Genomic DNA, 17452 nt, shown 5'->3' with positions numbered 1-17452 from the left:
AAAGTTCTGAGATATTCCTCAGACTTCACTCCACCCACTTCCGACTAACGGCCTAAAGAAAACCTGAAAACTTTATGCACTTCCAACCTCCTATTTTACCTTAAGTAATTACTGAATGAAAGTGGCACCATTGTATGGCTGTGCTTAGGGCATCAGTTGGCCTTAATCTATCCCTGAATAGATCTCATACAGTAGTATTTAAAGCCTTAATTTAATGTATCATTACACTATTGGGACTATTATGAGAAGACACTCGCACCATAGGGGATATTTTATAAAGGGTGCTTTGTGAAAATCTCTGCACTATTTACTAAAAAAAAAAAACTGATGCAAATTCACCCCAGACAAGTCTTACAGACCACTTTCCCAAACCTTTTCCTAATAAAATAACTAACCATTAACTTTATCAGTCTGCGGTTTGTAAAACTGCTGGAAGAAATTGCCAAAAAACTTAAGTGTTTGAGAGAAACAAGAGTGCTCTAGTGGCATGCTGTTTTAGCTATAAAGACCATATATCATCATTGATTAAAGGGGCAAAGTAATAAAAATCTTATTGGGCAATATTAATTGACATAAGGTGATTTAGATTAAATTGTGGTCGCCACCTGCTAAATGTTGTTGTTGTTGTTGTTATTATTATTACTACCAGAATCATCAATCTATCTGTACTGTCCTATGTATGATCCAATCAAGTTTATTTTGAATGAATCTTACGGACAGCACAAAAGGTAATACTGTAAGTTTAAAAGTTAATTAAAATAATAAATATTTGCAGTTTTCAGTTTATATTTGTGGTGACCAGTGCATTACAACAAAATAACTCTATTTCTCTTTTGTAACATAAACTGTTTTAAGTGGTACAGGTTGAGTATCCCATATCCAAATATTCCGAAATATGGAATATTCCGAAATACGGACTTTTTTGAGTGAGTGAAATAGTAAAACCTTTGTTTTTTGATGGCTAAATGTACACAAACTTTGTTTAATACACAGTTATTAAAAATATTGTATTAAATTACCTTCAGGCTGTGTGTATAAGGTGTATATGAAACATAAATGACTTGTGTGAATGCACACACACTTTGTTTAATTCACAAAGTTGTAAAAAATATTGGCTAAAATTACCTTCAGGCTGTGTGTATAAGGTGTATATGTAACATAAATGCATTCTGTGCTTAGAGTTAGGTCCCATCACCATGATATCTCATTATGGTATGCAATTATTCCAAAATACGGAAAAATCCGATATCCAAAATACCTCTGGTCCCTAGCATTTTGGATAAGGGATACTCTACCTGTAGTAGTTGTAACCCCTCTGGCACGTTAAACAAGATTAATATATTTAATAGCCAAAAACTATACAAAAACAAGGGTAGAGGAACTTTTTTTTAATTAATTGATTCAATTGAGTATATTATGGCATATAAAATACATTTTGGTTTGGTGGACTATATAGGGAGACCAAATTAATACATACATATATTAAGACAGCAATATTATTTCCTGTTTTATGAGAGCAATATAAGGTGATCATTAATCGGGTAATACACATTAGTTTATGATAGGGGCTACACTAATAATACAGTTATTTCATTAGGATTCTGTCTTCCCTGACCTTGCAAACTGCCCACCTGACACACAGTAAATTAATAGGTGGTAATTAATGACACCTTAAAATTATGTAAATATAATATATTCCTCTTCATAATTTAAGTAACGCCAATTAATCTACAGTATGTCAGGTATGGAGTTTGGCTGCAGATGAATACATTATATTTACATAATATTAAGGGGTCATTATTATATTATGTGGAAAATAATAGTTGTATGTTGATTTGGGCTAAAGTAACTAATTAATGATGTGAGCACAAAGTATACTGCACATTTGTGGCACTAAAACATTTGCCCAGATGCATCATCGTTTGGAAAGTGATAAAATGGAGAGTGAAAAAGTACCAGCCAATCGGCTCCTAACTGCCATTTTTTCAAAACACAGCCTGTGATATGGAGTTAGGACCTGATTGTCTGGCACTTTTTCACTCTCCATTTTATCATTTTCCAAGCGATGATGCATCTAGCCCATTAAATAATTCATAATCTGCACCAAATTAACATTAATATTGTCCTCTTAATATAATAAACCAGTAATTTGCTTTACAGATTAATAACATTTCAGTACCTCCATAAAAATAATTATTAACTGTCTTGGTCTGATTAAGACTAGTATTTTGGAACAAACATTTGCCACATCGATAGCTATGGTGTTTGAAATTCAAGTGTTCTTCTCTGTTCCCACCATTCCCTCTCTGTCCCCCCAAATTTGTCCCTCTGTCATCTTTGTTCCTTCTGTCCCCATTCCACCATTTTCCTCCCTATCGTATCTACTTCCCCCCACCAGTCTACACTCCTCTCATATCTGTCCCCTCCCTGCTTCCCCAGAGAATTTAGGGGGCATGGGTTGGCACTGTGGGAGAGACTCTTTCTCTGAACACTGACTGGAGGGAACAATCCTTACCATCCATACATTGATGGCCTGGGAAAGAGGAGAGGATTTTTCTCCAGGCATCAGGGAGCCATTAAGAGCTGGGAGGACAGGGGTCTAGGGCCTACCTAAAGCTCTGACTGCACTCTTGTAAGATGGACACAGTAGCTGATATATGTACAGGGCCATAAGTAAGTTCTTACCAGCCACCCAAAGGCAAAATAGATGGTGTTAAAACAAGAGGAAGTAATGTGTCAATCCTCCAGCTTCCCACCCAGTTCTCCCCCATGTTTTTGCAGCTACAGCTCTCCAGTGTCTGTCCAGCCAGCTACCCAGTGTCTTATCAGCTAGTCCCCTTCTGTCTCTATAGCCATCCCCTTTCTGTCTCACTTCCAGCAGCCCCATTGTGTCTCACCAACCAGGCCCCTTCTGTTCCTCCAGCCTTTCTCCCCCCCCCCCCCCCCATTCTGTCTCACCAGCCAGTCCCTTTCTGTCTCCCCAGGCAGCCTCCTCTACTTTCTGGCCAGCCAGGATTAAACCTGCAGCCTCTCAATGTGTGCAGGTTTTAAGTAGAGATGAGCAGGTTCGGTTCCCTGAGAACCGAACACTACCGGACTTCACTACCCGAGCCCGTACAAAAGCCCGGCTCCGGTTTTCCTGCCTGACTCGGAAACCAGAACAAGGCAAAACGTCATCCCACTGCCGGGTTCTCGCGGGTTTTGGATTCCATATAAGGAGCAGTGCGTCGCCGCCATTTTCACTCCGGAATTGGAGAGTGTAGCAAGAGGGCGTATGTCCATCCTCAGTGTCTGTGCGGGAGGGAAAGTGGGGTGACTATTCCAGTCCAGTGGTGCATCAGTCCAGTGTAGTGTTTTGTGCTGCATCAGTCCAGTCACAGTGGTAGTGTCCTCTGCTGCCAAATGTCCGGTGCTGCTTTATAAGTCTAGTCCAGTGGTGATGTCCCTGTGCTGGCGTATATGTCCAGTGATACTGTCGTATATGTCCAGTGATACTGTCGTATATGTCCAGTGGTACTGGCATATAAATCCAGTCCACTGATACTGCCGTACATGTCCAGTGGTACTGCCATATAATTCCAGTGATAATGCTGTGTATGTCCAGTGGTACTGTCGTATAAATCCAGTGGTACTGGCTTAAAAATCAAGTCCAGTAGTACTGCCGCATAAATCCAGTGTACTGCGTATAAATCCAGTCCAGTGACACTGCTGTATAAATACAGTGATAATGCCATATAAATCCAGTGATACGGCCATATTTGTCCAGTGATACTGACGTATATGTCCAGTGGTTCTGCCATATAAGTTCAGTGGTGCTGTCCTGTGCTGTATATTATTTACTCCAAATAAAGGGGTTATTAATATTTAATCTAAATCATTTTTACAGTGTTTGCCCTGTGTGGTGTAGAGGTACACTCTCCTCTGCTTCATTTTGTTATATAATTCCAGAAAAATAATGGAGAACAAAAATTGAGGATAAAATATGGAAAGATCAAGAACCACATCCTCCTGCTGCTGCTGCCGCAGCTGTTTTTGCTGCTGGGAGTCGATCGTCATCCCAGAGGGGAAGTCGGAAAATCACTTGTACTGCTTCAACTAAGTAAATGACTGTCCAACAGCGGATAACTGCAAAGCTGATAACTGAGGCCTTGACAGCTATGTTGGAGTTAGACATGCATCTGGTATCCGTCATTAGTGCAGTGGGACTGCAGTGCCAACTCTAGATGGGCCAGGTGTTTGTGCCACATACTTGTGTCTTTTAGCTTAGTCATACAGCTACCTCATTGCACCTCTTTTACTTCTTTGCATTATGTGCTGTTTGGGGACTAGTTTTTAAATCTGCCATCCAGTCTGCCACTGCAGTGCCAACCCTAGATGGGCCAGGTGTTTGTGCCGCACACTTGTGTCGCTTACCTTAGTCATACAGCTACCTCATTGCACCTCTTTTACTTCTTTGCATGATGTGCTGTTTAGGTCTATTTTTTTTAAATCTGCCATCCTGTCTGACACTGCAGTGCCACTCCTAGATGGGCCAGGTGTTTGTGACGCACACTTGTGTCGCTTAGCTTAGTCATACAGTCACCTCGGTGCAACCTTTTGGCCTAAAAAACAATAGTGAGGTTTGAGGTGTTCAGAATAGACTGGAAATGAGTGGAAATGAATGTTATTGAGGTTAATATTACCGTAGGATAAAAATTACCCCCAAATTCTGTGATTTTTGCAGTTTTTATGTGTTTTTTTTTTTTTTTTTTTTTTTTAAATCATCCAGAACCAAAACCCGAAAGGGTGGTTTTGGCAAAACCAATCCAGATCCAAAACACGAGCAAGGAACCAATACCAAAACCAAAACACGAAAAGTGCCCGCCACACATCTCTAGCTTTAAGTTAGGCACCTGCACACTGCGATCTCATTGCCATTACCCCCATGGCAGGCTTCTACTCCCAGTGTCTAGCTTTTTGCTACACTGTCACCTCTTACTTATTCTGATGTCTCTCCAGTGTATTCTCTTACAGACCATGATGACCCAATGGAAGATCCTAGCAAAACCAGGGCACACATGGATTTGCTAGGCTCTCATAGTTTAATGTGATTGAGCGCTATTGTAGTTGTGTGGCACCTGAAAAATAAAATTGGTTAAACAAATGTTTGCAGCTCTTTTGTAGACTATTTGAATGGAAATCCTGGACTTTATAAAAATAGAGTGTCGCTGTAGTCCCTATCTGTCCCTACCTCTTATTCACCTGCGGGAATTCCACAGTCGTATGTGTGGAATAGACTGTCCGCGGCTCTCCCATGTGCAGCTGCCGTCAGTGATCAGATCGTGGGCTGTGGGATGATGACATCACTCAGCAGAGACAGTGGAACTGCTGCGGCTCTCGTCCTTTCGTCGTGGTACTGCTGCGGCTCTCATCCTCGCTATAGCTCCAACGCATTTCGTGCTTGGCGCACGTTTTCAAGGAGTGTTCTAATCTTGGAGTTTATTGATATTTATGCTAAAAAACATAATTGTTCAAATTGACAATTGAATTGATCAATTTGAGCAATAAATTTTTTTTCTAGTTTCTCATAGTGTCTTCATTGTGGATAGTGAGTTGTCAGTTTCTACTGTCTCGAAATCGAGTGCACATGTGCACTCTGTATATTCTGAGTTTTCAGCGTATAGGTCGACAGTTAAAAGGTTGACGAGCAATAGGTTGACACCAAATGGGCAACATGCATATGGTCAACATAGTCAAAAGGGCGACAGGTTCAAATGGTTGACATAACAATGGTTGACACAGCATATGGTTGACACAAGATTTTTTGAATTTTTTTGAATTTTTAGGACTTTTTCATACTTTCTAATCCACATAGTTTACAATTGAGAACTTTAACCTGTGGTGAGTGCAGCAAAACAAGACACCTTGCCCAAAGCATGCCAATTGACTCTGTGCATTAATTAAGGGTTCATGTCCCGGGAGGTAAATTTTGACAAAAAAACCCCATAAAAAAACTAATGTCAACTTTTTAAAGTATCAACCATTTCTGTGTTGACCTGTCGACCTTTTGACCAGGTCGGCCTTGTGCTTGTCGACCATTTGGTACTGGTGCTAAGCACTGGTCCCCTTAACCATCCATAAGTGCAAACTCTGACGCATAATCTATTCTGGGTAGCCAACTCTGGACAGCACATCAAAAAGTTCTAGTGGCTCCCATCACAGGGGTCTTCACAGGAGGTTGAGATTTCACTCTCTTAGCAACAATTGTGGTGATGTATCACATTGTGCTAACACTGGGGCATTTCATGCTGTTTGCACTAGTTTTAATGAGCATATTCAAATGAGCAAATGCATTAATGTTTTTTTGCCCAGATTGCTAAGGTCTAGAATGCTTTAACCGTGACTAAAAAGAAAGAGGGGCATGGGTTAGGATTCATACAAGACCTAGCGTGGGATATAATAAAGTCCGATTTCAGTGACCATACGGGATGCCGCCAAACTCAACTCAGATTTTAAAGGAGCACTTGTTTACAATGTATGGTTTAGCATTGTAAATGATTGCCCCTTTAAAAAAAAATGTCCGAGTTCAGCCAGCATCCTGCATGGCTGCTGAACTTGGACTTCATTACATCCCGTCCCTACAATGCCTACACTAACTGGTTGAATAAAATGTATTTTTATTTCTGTTACCTGAATGCGATTAGGTATTTTAATTCATACATTGGCGTAAATGTTATAGCCTGCAGACATCGGTGGAGTCCGTGTGAGTCTGCCTGATGATTTAAAGTAGCAATCATTAAAAAGACAAAACCAACCTAATGTTACCTTTGGCACTTGTTGCCTAGATCGCAGGATACCATACTCTAAGACTGATCAAGCTGATAAAGGCTGGTGGGTGTCTTTGCCAGATTTTTCAAAAGTTGATAAAGCAACATTATTGCTTCAGTGGTGCCAAGCATGGCGGCGATGCTTTTGTACCTGAAGAGTAGCTCCCTACCGGCGCAGCTCCTGCGCGCTGGCGGGGAGCTACCCGTCGCTCTCCAGGTTCAGCGGCTGCTTGTGATGTCGCGCATCCACCACGGCCCACCCCCGCACGGTCCGGGCACGCCTACATTGCAGAGACCACACCCCCACAACGGCAGCCCAACCCTGCCGGCCCACCCCCTCCCACCCAGCAAACGAATGACAGGCAGAGGCGAACTCTGGGCTGAGATGCCGATCGCATCTCTGGCATGCGCCGGTGCACTGTGGCGCCTGCACATACGCAGTTCAGACCTGATCGCCCGCTTTGTGAAAACGCACAGCAGCAATCAGGTCTGAATTAGCCCCTAAGTCTCTAAGGGGAACATTTACTAAGCAGTGATAAGAGCGGAGAAGTTGCCCCATCAACCAATCAGCTGCTCTGTATCATTTTATAGTATGCAAATTATAGATGTTACTTAAGTGCTGATAGGTTGCCATGGGCAACTTCTCCACTAGCTCAATTCTCCGCTCTTATCACTGCTTAGTAAATGTATCCCTAGCTCTGCTTACAAATTACTACTATGCAGCTGGCTTTTTTTCTGTTGTTCTTCATATACATATACAAGTGCCGCACAGTCTCCTGGTGCATCTAAAGCTGGGTAAACATTAGACAATATTTTAGACGATTTGTCATTTTGAGACAAATTGTAACAATAAATTGTCCACATCGTCCAGAGTGCATGTACGATTGCGTGCTTCCATGCCTCATTCTTCACATATTCAGATCTACTGGACGATGACAGATATGATGCTGAGTCATATATCGTTCTGACCTGTCTGATGAACTCACCTCAGCCACTCCCATCTCCTCCAGTTTGTGGTCGGCTTTTTGCATGGTGTGAGACAGCATTACTCTCATAATTTCTATGTCTCTGGGGGTAATTCCAAGTTAATTGCAGCAGGAATTTTGTTAGCAGTTGGGCAAAACCATGTGCACTACAGGGGAGGCAGATATAACATGTGCAGAGAGAGTTAGATTTGGATGTGGTGTGTTCAAACTGAAATCTAATTTGCAGTGTAAAAATAAAGCAGCCAGTATTTACCCTGCACAAAAACAAAATAACCCACCCAAATCTAACTCTTTCAGCACATGTAATATCTGCTTCCCCTGCAGTGCACATGGTTTTGCCCAACTGCTGAAAAAATTCCTGCTGCAAACAACTTGGAATTACCCCCTGTGTCCTTTTTAATTTGGTTTTGTCATTTTACTCACATAAGGGCGTTTAGTATGTGAGAATGAATGTTGTAGTGAGTACTATGCCTATAATAAACTTTCTACATTTTTTTAATAAAGAAAAAAGGGTGTCCAATGTATGCAGTATTTTGCAAGTTATATACATTAAAACTAAACACACAATTAAACATTAACAATCTTTATTAACAGTAAAACTATTTTAAAATTAGTTTTCAACATAAACTGGTGTATTCAATTGAAGTCAGAAATTGCCGTAAAGTCGGAAAGATGGCAGTTTCCAACTTTTTTTGGTTGAACCAGGATTCGACCTATTCAGTGGAGCTGCTGTTTTTCCGACTTGTCGGAAAACACGTGGATCGGCAGATTAGCCGATAGTTTTTTGGCCCATTTTCGACAATGCTTATCAGATTTCAAAAAAATGTCAGATCAGCATTGTCAAAAATGGGCAAAACCTTTCAGAAATAGCCCGCAAACTCAATACTTCGCTATCGGATCCTCTCCCTCGGAGAGGATCCGACATGCATTGAATAGATCCCAAAGCAGTAAACATTCTTTAATAGCAACAAAACAATTTACTGTAAGATTTCTTTACATAAACCATTACAATTTCCAATGGACATTCATTATGTTGTTGTGGTAATGTTTATACGTTCAAAATATTTTTTTAAAGTTTTTTTATGCTCTTTAGTATGGTAGTGATAATGTCCAGCCCAATTTGGAAACCATTCCTGAAGCTTCTTATAGGGAAAAGAAGTGTTTGTGGAGAGTAAAGTACAATAATATCATGAAAAATGCTGCCATCGAAGAACTGGTGGCAATTAGTAAACCTCATTACAGCTGTGCTGATGCAGACTGGGTCCAAAAGAAGATACACCATTTTAGGACCATCTTCCTCAAGGAAAACAAAAGGGTGAAGGCATACATGCGATTAGTCGTGGGAGCGGACAATATACATGTACCAATCCTGTGGTACTATGATTTCAAGACCTTCACCTTGGATTAGGACCGACAGAAGCCTTCCTTAAATTCTTTGAACCCAAGACTGGGGGGATGATGAGGGTGAAGATGTTGGAGTGGGTGTGTGTTGATTTGTCAAGTGGACACACAACACACACACACACCATAAAAATGTACTACAGTATAATTGTCAAAAAATTTTTTTTACTTCATAAAGTAATTCTGCCATTGCACTGCCCCCCACACCATTAAAATATGTGAGGTATTCCTCCCATACTAAAAGCAATTATAAACAGTGCTTTTGAAACTGGATATGGTAAAAAGATGTGTTTACAATTATTTAGACACAATATTATAAAAATCATACTTGTTTGGCACATGCTGTCACAGCAGTCCAAAGATCCAATTACTCAATGTGCTCAGGCTCATCTGGCAAAACTGTGTATGTTTGCCTTTGCTGGTGGGTTTTTCTCTTTAGAAAATAATGCATTACACAGCATGCTATGATAGCCCAGTCAATCTTGTCTACAAAGGGATTTTCCACAATTTGCTGTGCTCTTGAAATCTTTAGTTAAATATCCACCTGTCCTTGGTGAACGCTTTTTAGCGGATATAGGGGGTAATTCCAAGTTGATTGCAGCAGGAATTTTGTTAGCAGTTGGGCAAAACCATGTGCACTGCAGGGGAGGCAGATATAACATGTGCAGAGAGAGTTAGATTTGGGTGTGGTGTGTTCAATCTGCAATCTAATTTGCAATGTAAAAATAAAGCAGCCAGTATTTACCCTGCACAGAAATAAAATAACCCACCCAAATCTAACTCTCTGCAAATGTTATATCTGCCCCCCCTGCAGTGCACATGGGCCCTCATTCCGAGTCGTTCGCTCGGTAATTTTCTTCGCATCGCAGCGTTTTTCTGCTTAGTACGCATGCGCAATGTTCGCACTGCGACTGCGCCAAGTAATTTTGCTATGAAGATAGTTTTTTTTTTTACTCACGGCTTTTTCTTCGCTCCGGCGAACGTAATGTGATTGACAGGAAATGGGTGTTACTGGGCGGAAACACAGCGTTTTATGGGCGTGTGGATGAAAACGCTACCATTTCCGGAAAAAACGCAGGAGTGGCTGGAGAAACGGAGGAGTGTCTGGGCGAATGCTGGGTGTGTTTGTGACGTCAAACCAGGAACGACAAGCACTGAACTGATCGCAGATGCCGAGTAAGTCTGAAGCTACTCTGAAACTGCTAAGTAGTTTGTAATCGCAATATTGCGAATACATCGTTCGCAATTTTAAGAAGCTAAGATTCACTCCCAGTAGGCGGTGGCTTAGCGTGTGTAACTCTGCTAAAATTGCCTTGCGAGCGAACAACTCGGAATGAGGGCCCTGGTTTTGCCCAATTGCTAATAAACTTGCTGCTGCGATCAACTCAGAATTACCCCCATAGCTTCATGATGTTCTCATGTAGTACAAAAGCCTCATTGTCTACTAAGACAAAAATGAGGCCGTGCTTAGTTTCCTCAGCAGATGCTTTGAGAGTTTTGTTCCTCAGATTCTCATAGAAAGTTAAAAGAGCCAACATCAGAAACGCTGTCATTCTTGCCAATGTCCACAAATATAAATTAGTAGTTAGTATTGACCACAATCAAGACATTGCTAAAGAATTCCTTGTAATTATAATAATAGGATCCACTGTTGGCAAGTGGAGTTATTCGCATATGATTGCCATCTATGGCTCCCCCGCAGTTTTGGAAGTTCGGCCATGTATCAAATTGTTCTGCATTACTTTGATTTTCCTCTGTAGTTATAGGAACTAGAATAAAAACAAATACATTATCCTTACCATACATTTAATATTTTACAGAGTGCAACACCAGAACTTCCGGTGGACCTGCCTACTGAAACTAGCTTGAGCGGTCATCAGCTGGAATGTGATGGTGCCAGTGTTGTGCAGCTACTGCCACCAAAGATGAAAAATGTGGTGGCACAGAGGAGTGACAAATACCAGATGTCACATGAAGTGCTAGTAAGTGTATAGCAAGTGTTTTAAATGCCCCCAGATGATTGGAACAATTTTGGGTCACACATGCATGTAGTGTGCACCGTATGGTTGAGGACAAGAGAGTGTACTTTGATTACCTAGTTTATGACTTATTGGTAAAGGGGGTTGCCGGGCTACTTTTGGAGGACACTCAGATCATAGACAAGCCTCAATAGTCTTTTACAACAGCCTACACATGAATTGTGCATTTTTTACAGTATATAGAAAAAAGGGGCACATTTATCAATTACTTTTATCATATGTAAAGAGTTTTTAAATGTAATATATGATAATTGGTGCTCCAGCCACTCAGCTCCCAATATACCCATATCCACAATGTATCATGCCCAAACTTGAAAGTGAAAAGTATCCATCACAAGCAAGACAGGAAGCACTTTGTTGATGCAAGCAAAACAAAGCACAGCAGTAAGTTATGTACAACATTCAGCAGGTATAAACCAAGCCTGACTAGTCACAGAGCAGAACTGCAAAGACCTAAAATTACAGCTTTTGTTTTTCTTTCCAAGAAAGTACATTCCAATATGTAATTTTTTCAGATATTTTTTAGATGGTCGTGTGGTGTTTTCAAAGCAAAAGATATAGTTAATTACCAAACGACACATGATATATAGTTTTGTTGTTTGAAAGATTGCACAGTGTGTATGCACTATATCATTTTAAGGGACTTCTCCTGTACCACCTAACGGTCCATTCCGGAATCCACTAGTGCTATACCGACTGCGGACCTACAGCCTATCCCCGCTCTCAGCTGCCGGGTGCTGCTGCACACTCCAGAGACGTATGATTGCCACTAAAAATCCCACCTTCGTGCTGCAGGCTCTCTGGCAGCTCATTTCCAACTAGCCCAGCCTTGTGTACAGCGGCGCTGTCAGCAGGCATACACGGGAGACCACCGCTGATTTGCATCATTGGAAGTTTGTGCTAAGGAACCCCCAACAGCACTGAGCATTATTCTATTAACCAGGGGTGGACACTGTACCCCATTGACTGCAGTCTCATTGTATAGTAACATACATAGTTAATGAGGTTGAAAAGAGGCAAAATGGCCATCAGGTTCAACCTGTATTCTGTATTAAGCAGAGTTTATTATAATGTCCCTGCTGAAGTAATGTTTTATGACTAATTAACAACTATAAATCATGTTCCGCCCAGATCATCAATGTCAATATTTTAAATGCTATAACATTGGATACATTTCTGACTGAAAAAGATATCCAATCTGTTTTTAAATGCATTTACGGAGTCCGCCATTACCACCTTCTCTGGCAGGGAATTCCAAATCCTTATTGCCCTAACTATGAAGAACCCTTTCCTATGTTGCGTATGGAATTTTCTCTCCTCTAGCCTCAGCGAGTGCCCACGTGTCCTATACAGAGTTCTTTTAATAAACAAATGCTCTGATAACTCTTTGTAATGTCCCTTTACATATTTGAAGATATTAATGTATCCGCTTAGACGCATCTTTTCCAGTGTATACATATGAAACCTAGAAGCCTTTCCTCGTAATCCAGTCCCTCTTGCCCTTTAATCAATTTAGTAGCTCGCCTTTGAACCCTTTAGAGTTCACACATATCTTTTTTACAATGTGGTGCCCAAAATTAAACACTATTCCAGGTATGGACATACCAATGATTTGTATAGCGACAGGAATACACTCTCGTCCCTTGTCTCAATTCCCCGTTTTATGCACGCTATCACCTTACTTGCCTGCTTTGCTGCACTTTGACATTGTATACTGTTATTAAGCCTAATATCATTGAGTACCCCCAAATCTTTTTCCAGTACTGTTATCCCTAGATTTTCCACATTTAATGTGTAGGATGCATGTTTGTTTTTAAACCCGAAATGCATAACTTTGCATTTTTCTATATTGAACCTCATTCTCCATTTAGACGCCCAGATTTCAAGTTTAGATGAGTCATTCTGTAGACACTCCACATCTAATTCCAAATTAATTAACCTACACAGTTTAGTATCATCTGCAAAGCTTGAAGACTTCCCATTGACCACTACTCGCTGTACCCTGTTATCCAGCCAGTTACTTATCCATGTACAAATAGTTTTTCCTAGGCCAAGCTCCTTTAATTTGATGATCAGTCTCCTGTGAGGCACTGTATCAAAGGCTTTTGCAAAATCTAAATAGTTCGCATCCACTGCTTTTCCCTGGTCAAGATTGTCGCTCACTTCCTCATAGAAGCTTACTAAGTTAGTTTGACATGATCTGTCCCTCACACACCCATGCTGGTTCTTGCTAATAATCTTAGCGGTCTGCAGATACTCCTGTATGCTATCCCTTAAAATTCCTTCCAATATTTACCCCACAATAGATGTCAAACTAACTTAACTGTTGTATAACTGTTGTATAACTTAACTGTTCAAGCAACTGCGGGCTTACTATAGCAGATAATCACCATTGTATCAATACTATTGAACTGATACACCGGATTTAAAAAGGACTATATTCTAACCTTCATACAGGAGTTTACTAAGCAACCTAGCTATTGGATATGATCTTTATTATGTATTTCACTATGTATTTTTATGTGTAAAATAAAAAAACTTTTTATTATTACTCTTTACCGAATTATTTTTGCACTCTCATTATTATCTGCTATATTGTTTTCTACTTAAATGATAATCTAGTTCACTTAATTGAGAGCAGCATTTATAATTACAACACTCCTATCAAGTGCTTGGTGTTACTAACATTAATTGTCTATTTATCTATATATGGTATTAATTTGCGCCCATTAAGATTTTTTGTTTTTTATCTGCTGGCTTCAGAATTCAAAGCTTTTGGTTGGTGGAAATCTAATGTTTATAAGCATTATTTTTAATGTCCTTAGTTCTTATAACCTTACTCAAGGTTTAGCCACTCATTGCCTTTGTTGGAGATCCATGAAGAATTAATGTTTTCCTGCTGGTTTTACTTAACTTGCTGCTATACACTATGCCAAGGGTTGTTTTCTGGTTATGTTGGTTGTGGACACCATACTTTGCCTGTTTTGTAGTTCGGGTTTATTCATGTTATCTACGTGCTTTGTTGTAGGTGAAAGATTGTATAATTTTCCTCATGCTGTTGTTTTTCCGCTGGTCATCAAATTTACGTAATGTTAGGTGGATGGCTGTTTGTGGTATGCATTGGGAATGTCTTTAGCCCTCTTGTGTAGCATACGGAGTTGTTTGGTTTTCTGTTGGTGGAGCTTATTCATTTGAGGGGCAATGATTTGGCTTAACAGACATCCCTAGACCAGAGATGTTCCATGACTCAGGACTTTGCAAATATAGCTCAAGCTTGGCGGCTTTGTTGGCTGATTTGGTCATGATTGGTGCTGTCACCAGAGTGTTGTGTAGCTGGATACAGCTTATAGCAGGCTTACTGCTTTGGTGAGTCAATCTGTGGAGACATTATGTGGTGATGCTGTTCGTCATCTGCTGATCAGGAACAGGGATAACCATTTTATTTTAGCATAATGACTTTCACCTGACCCACAAGGGTATTTTTCTGCTTTTAGAAGACTTAGTTAGGGGTTTAAGATGGGATGCTCTGTTTCATATGGTGTTGGCTTCAATTATTTACGTTAACCTTGGCAGGAAAGAGTGGCTCAAGTGGTCATCATGTCATTAGATCTTTAGGCACTCTTTGCCCCACTATCTGCCCCAATATGCTGGTTGGCTGATACTTCTCTATTGGGGTCAGTGGCAGCACTTGCAGTGGGCCTTGCAATTTGTGTCTTTGGGAGGTAAGTTGGATGCCTCAAGTGGCTTATGATTAGAGGGCAGAAAGCTCCCATCTAGGCCTAATGAGTTGTGATTGATGGGTTTGTTTAATGCTAAGAGTATGGACTTTTTCTTTTACCACCATACTGACCCTTTTTCCCCACCATTACTTGCATGTGTCATTATTTTAGATAAGTTATGTTTATCTAACTGTTTGGGAAGTACAGACAATAATAAGATGATTATTATTATTATTATTATTATTATTATTATTATTATTATTATTATTATTACTATTTTATAATTGGGGCAGTACGGATGGTGTAATGGTAAGCATTACTGCCTCACAGTACTGAAGTCATGGGTTCGATTCCCACCATGGCCCTAACTGTGCAGAGTTTGTATATTCTCCCCGTACTTGCGTGGGTTTCCTCCAGGTACTCCGGTTTCCTCCCACAATCTAAAAAATTTACTGGTAGGTCAATTGGCTCCCAACAAAATTAACCCTAGTGTGAATGTGTCTGTGTGTACATGTGATAGGGAATATAGATTGTAAGCTCCACTGGGGCAGGGACTGATGTGAATGGGCAAATATTCTCTGTACAGTGCTGCGGAATATATATGTAACTGGTAGTAATAATAATAATAATAATAATAATAATAATAATAATAATAATAATAATTATTATTTACAAATACTATTAATATAATAATTTGCTTTTCCATTAATGTCTGTGCATATTGTAATTAGAGATGTGCGGCGGACACTTTTTGGGTTTTGAGTTTTGGTTTTGGATCTGGATTGGTTTTGCCAAAACCATAGACAAAGAGGAAGGGGGGTGCAAATCCCCACCCCCAAATTCCCTTCCGCACTCTGAAAAATACCTGTAACAATCCCTGAACCTATCTGGTAATAAAATTCAGAGAATTCGTCACAAATGTTTGCAAACACATGTTTAGCTGCTGGCCACTTCACGGCTTCTCTGATACAGCAGTCCTAACCTACATAATAGCAGTGCCCACATAGGGCCATGTAATTTGTCACAGTACGCCTCATGATAAAGGCTATTACTTAAACACTTCCAGACAGAGAGCTAACTTACCCGGGAGCCACCCCCAGGATCTCCCATTGGCACTACAAGGAACAGCATGCCTTCCAAATGCTGCTCCCATTCAATGCCTCATGCACACAAGCAGACAAACAATTTGGAAGCTGCTCAATCATACCTGGAGGTAATTATATATCAGGTGCTGGAAGGGGGAGAGGTCACAGACAAACAACAGACAGAGAGGAAGGGGGGTGCAAATCCCCACCCCCAAATTCCCTTCCGCACACTGAAAATTACCTGTAACAATCCCTGAACCTATCTGGTAATAAAAATCATTTTGGGTTTTGGTTTGGGATCTGGAGGAATTTTGAAAAAAACATAAAAACAGCTAAAATCACAGATATTGGGTGTAATTTGATCCTATGGTATTATTAACATCAATAACATTAATTTCCACTCATTTCCACTCTATTCTGAACTCCTCACAATATTGTTTTTATGCCAAAAGGTTGCACCAAGGTCGCTAGATGACTAAGCTAAGTGACACAAGTGGGCAGCACAAACACCTGGCCCATCTAGGAGTGGCACTGCAGTGCCAGACAGGATGGTAGTTTTAAAAACTAGGCCACAAAGAGCACATAATGCAAAGAAAAAAAGAGGTGCAAGATGAAATTGTCCTTGGGCCCACCCACCCTTAAGTTGTTTAAACAGGACATGCACAGTTTAATAAACCCATCATTTCAGCGACAGGTGGTCCCCCTGTAAAAAGTTTGCAGAGATCTCCGAATCATAGCTAGCTACAAACATACCACCTCCATATTTGATGACTTTTCACATTATGAGAAGAGGCAAGAGGAAGAGGACAGTGTCAAGAAGGTAACTAAAAATACTAGTCGAGCCCAGTGCTGGTTTCAAAATTACTGGGGACCCCTAACGTCCTTTTCCCCCCATATTTTTGGAACCAGGACTGGTCCAAGAGCCTGATGCTGGTTGTAAAAATCAGAGATGTGCGGCGGACACTTTTACTGTTTTGGTTTTGGATCTGGATCCTCGCTCGTGTTTTGCATCTGGATTGGTTTTGCCAAAACCACCGTTCCGAGTTTTGGTTTTGGCTTTGGATCTGGATAATTTTTTGGAAACCCCCCCCCCCCCATAAAAACAGCTAAAATCACAGAATTTGGGGGTATTTTTGATCCTACGGTATTATTAACTTCAAAAACATAAATTTCCACTCATTTGCAGTCTATTCTGAACACCTCACAATATTGTGTTTAGGCCAAAAGGATGCACCGAGCTTGCTGGATGACTAAACTAAGCGACACAAGTGGGCAGCACAAACACCTGGCTCATCTAGGAGTGGCACTGCAGTGGCAGACAGGTTGACAGTTTTTAAACTAGGCCCAAAAGAGCACATAATGCAAAGAAAAAAAAAAGAAGTGCACCGAGGTTGCTGGATGACTAAGCTAAGCGAC

At 40.6% G+C, this 17452-nt stretch overlaps 1 protein-coding gene across 1 annotated transcript in view; it reads left to right on the top strand.

Moving 5' to 3' along the window:
- LOC134958796 (uncharacterized) overlaps positions 1 to 17452 on the top strand; it is a 131095-nt gene that overhangs the window by 14868 nt on the left and 98775 nt on the right. The window contains exons 2-3 of the mRNA XM_063941520.1: positions 8886 to 9107; positions 11014 to 11175. Of these exons, the coding sequence (XP_063797590.1) occupies positions 8886 to 9107; positions 11014 to 11175 (384 nt within the window). The remainder of the gene's footprint in view (positions 1 to 8885; positions 9108 to 11013; positions 11176 to 17452) is intronic.

This window comes from Pseudophryne corroboree, chromosome 9 (genome assembly GCF_028390025.1).
Source record: "Pseudophryne corroboree isolate aPseCor3 chromosome 9, aPseCor3.hap2, whole genome shotgun sequence".
NCBI classification, from domain to species: domain Eukaryota; kingdom Metazoa; phylum Chordata; class Amphibia; order Anura; family Myobatrachidae; genus Pseudophryne; species Pseudophryne corroboree.
The sequence above is the reverse complement of the archived record's forward strand: the minus strand, read 5'-3'. Positions and strand labels throughout refer to the sequence as shown.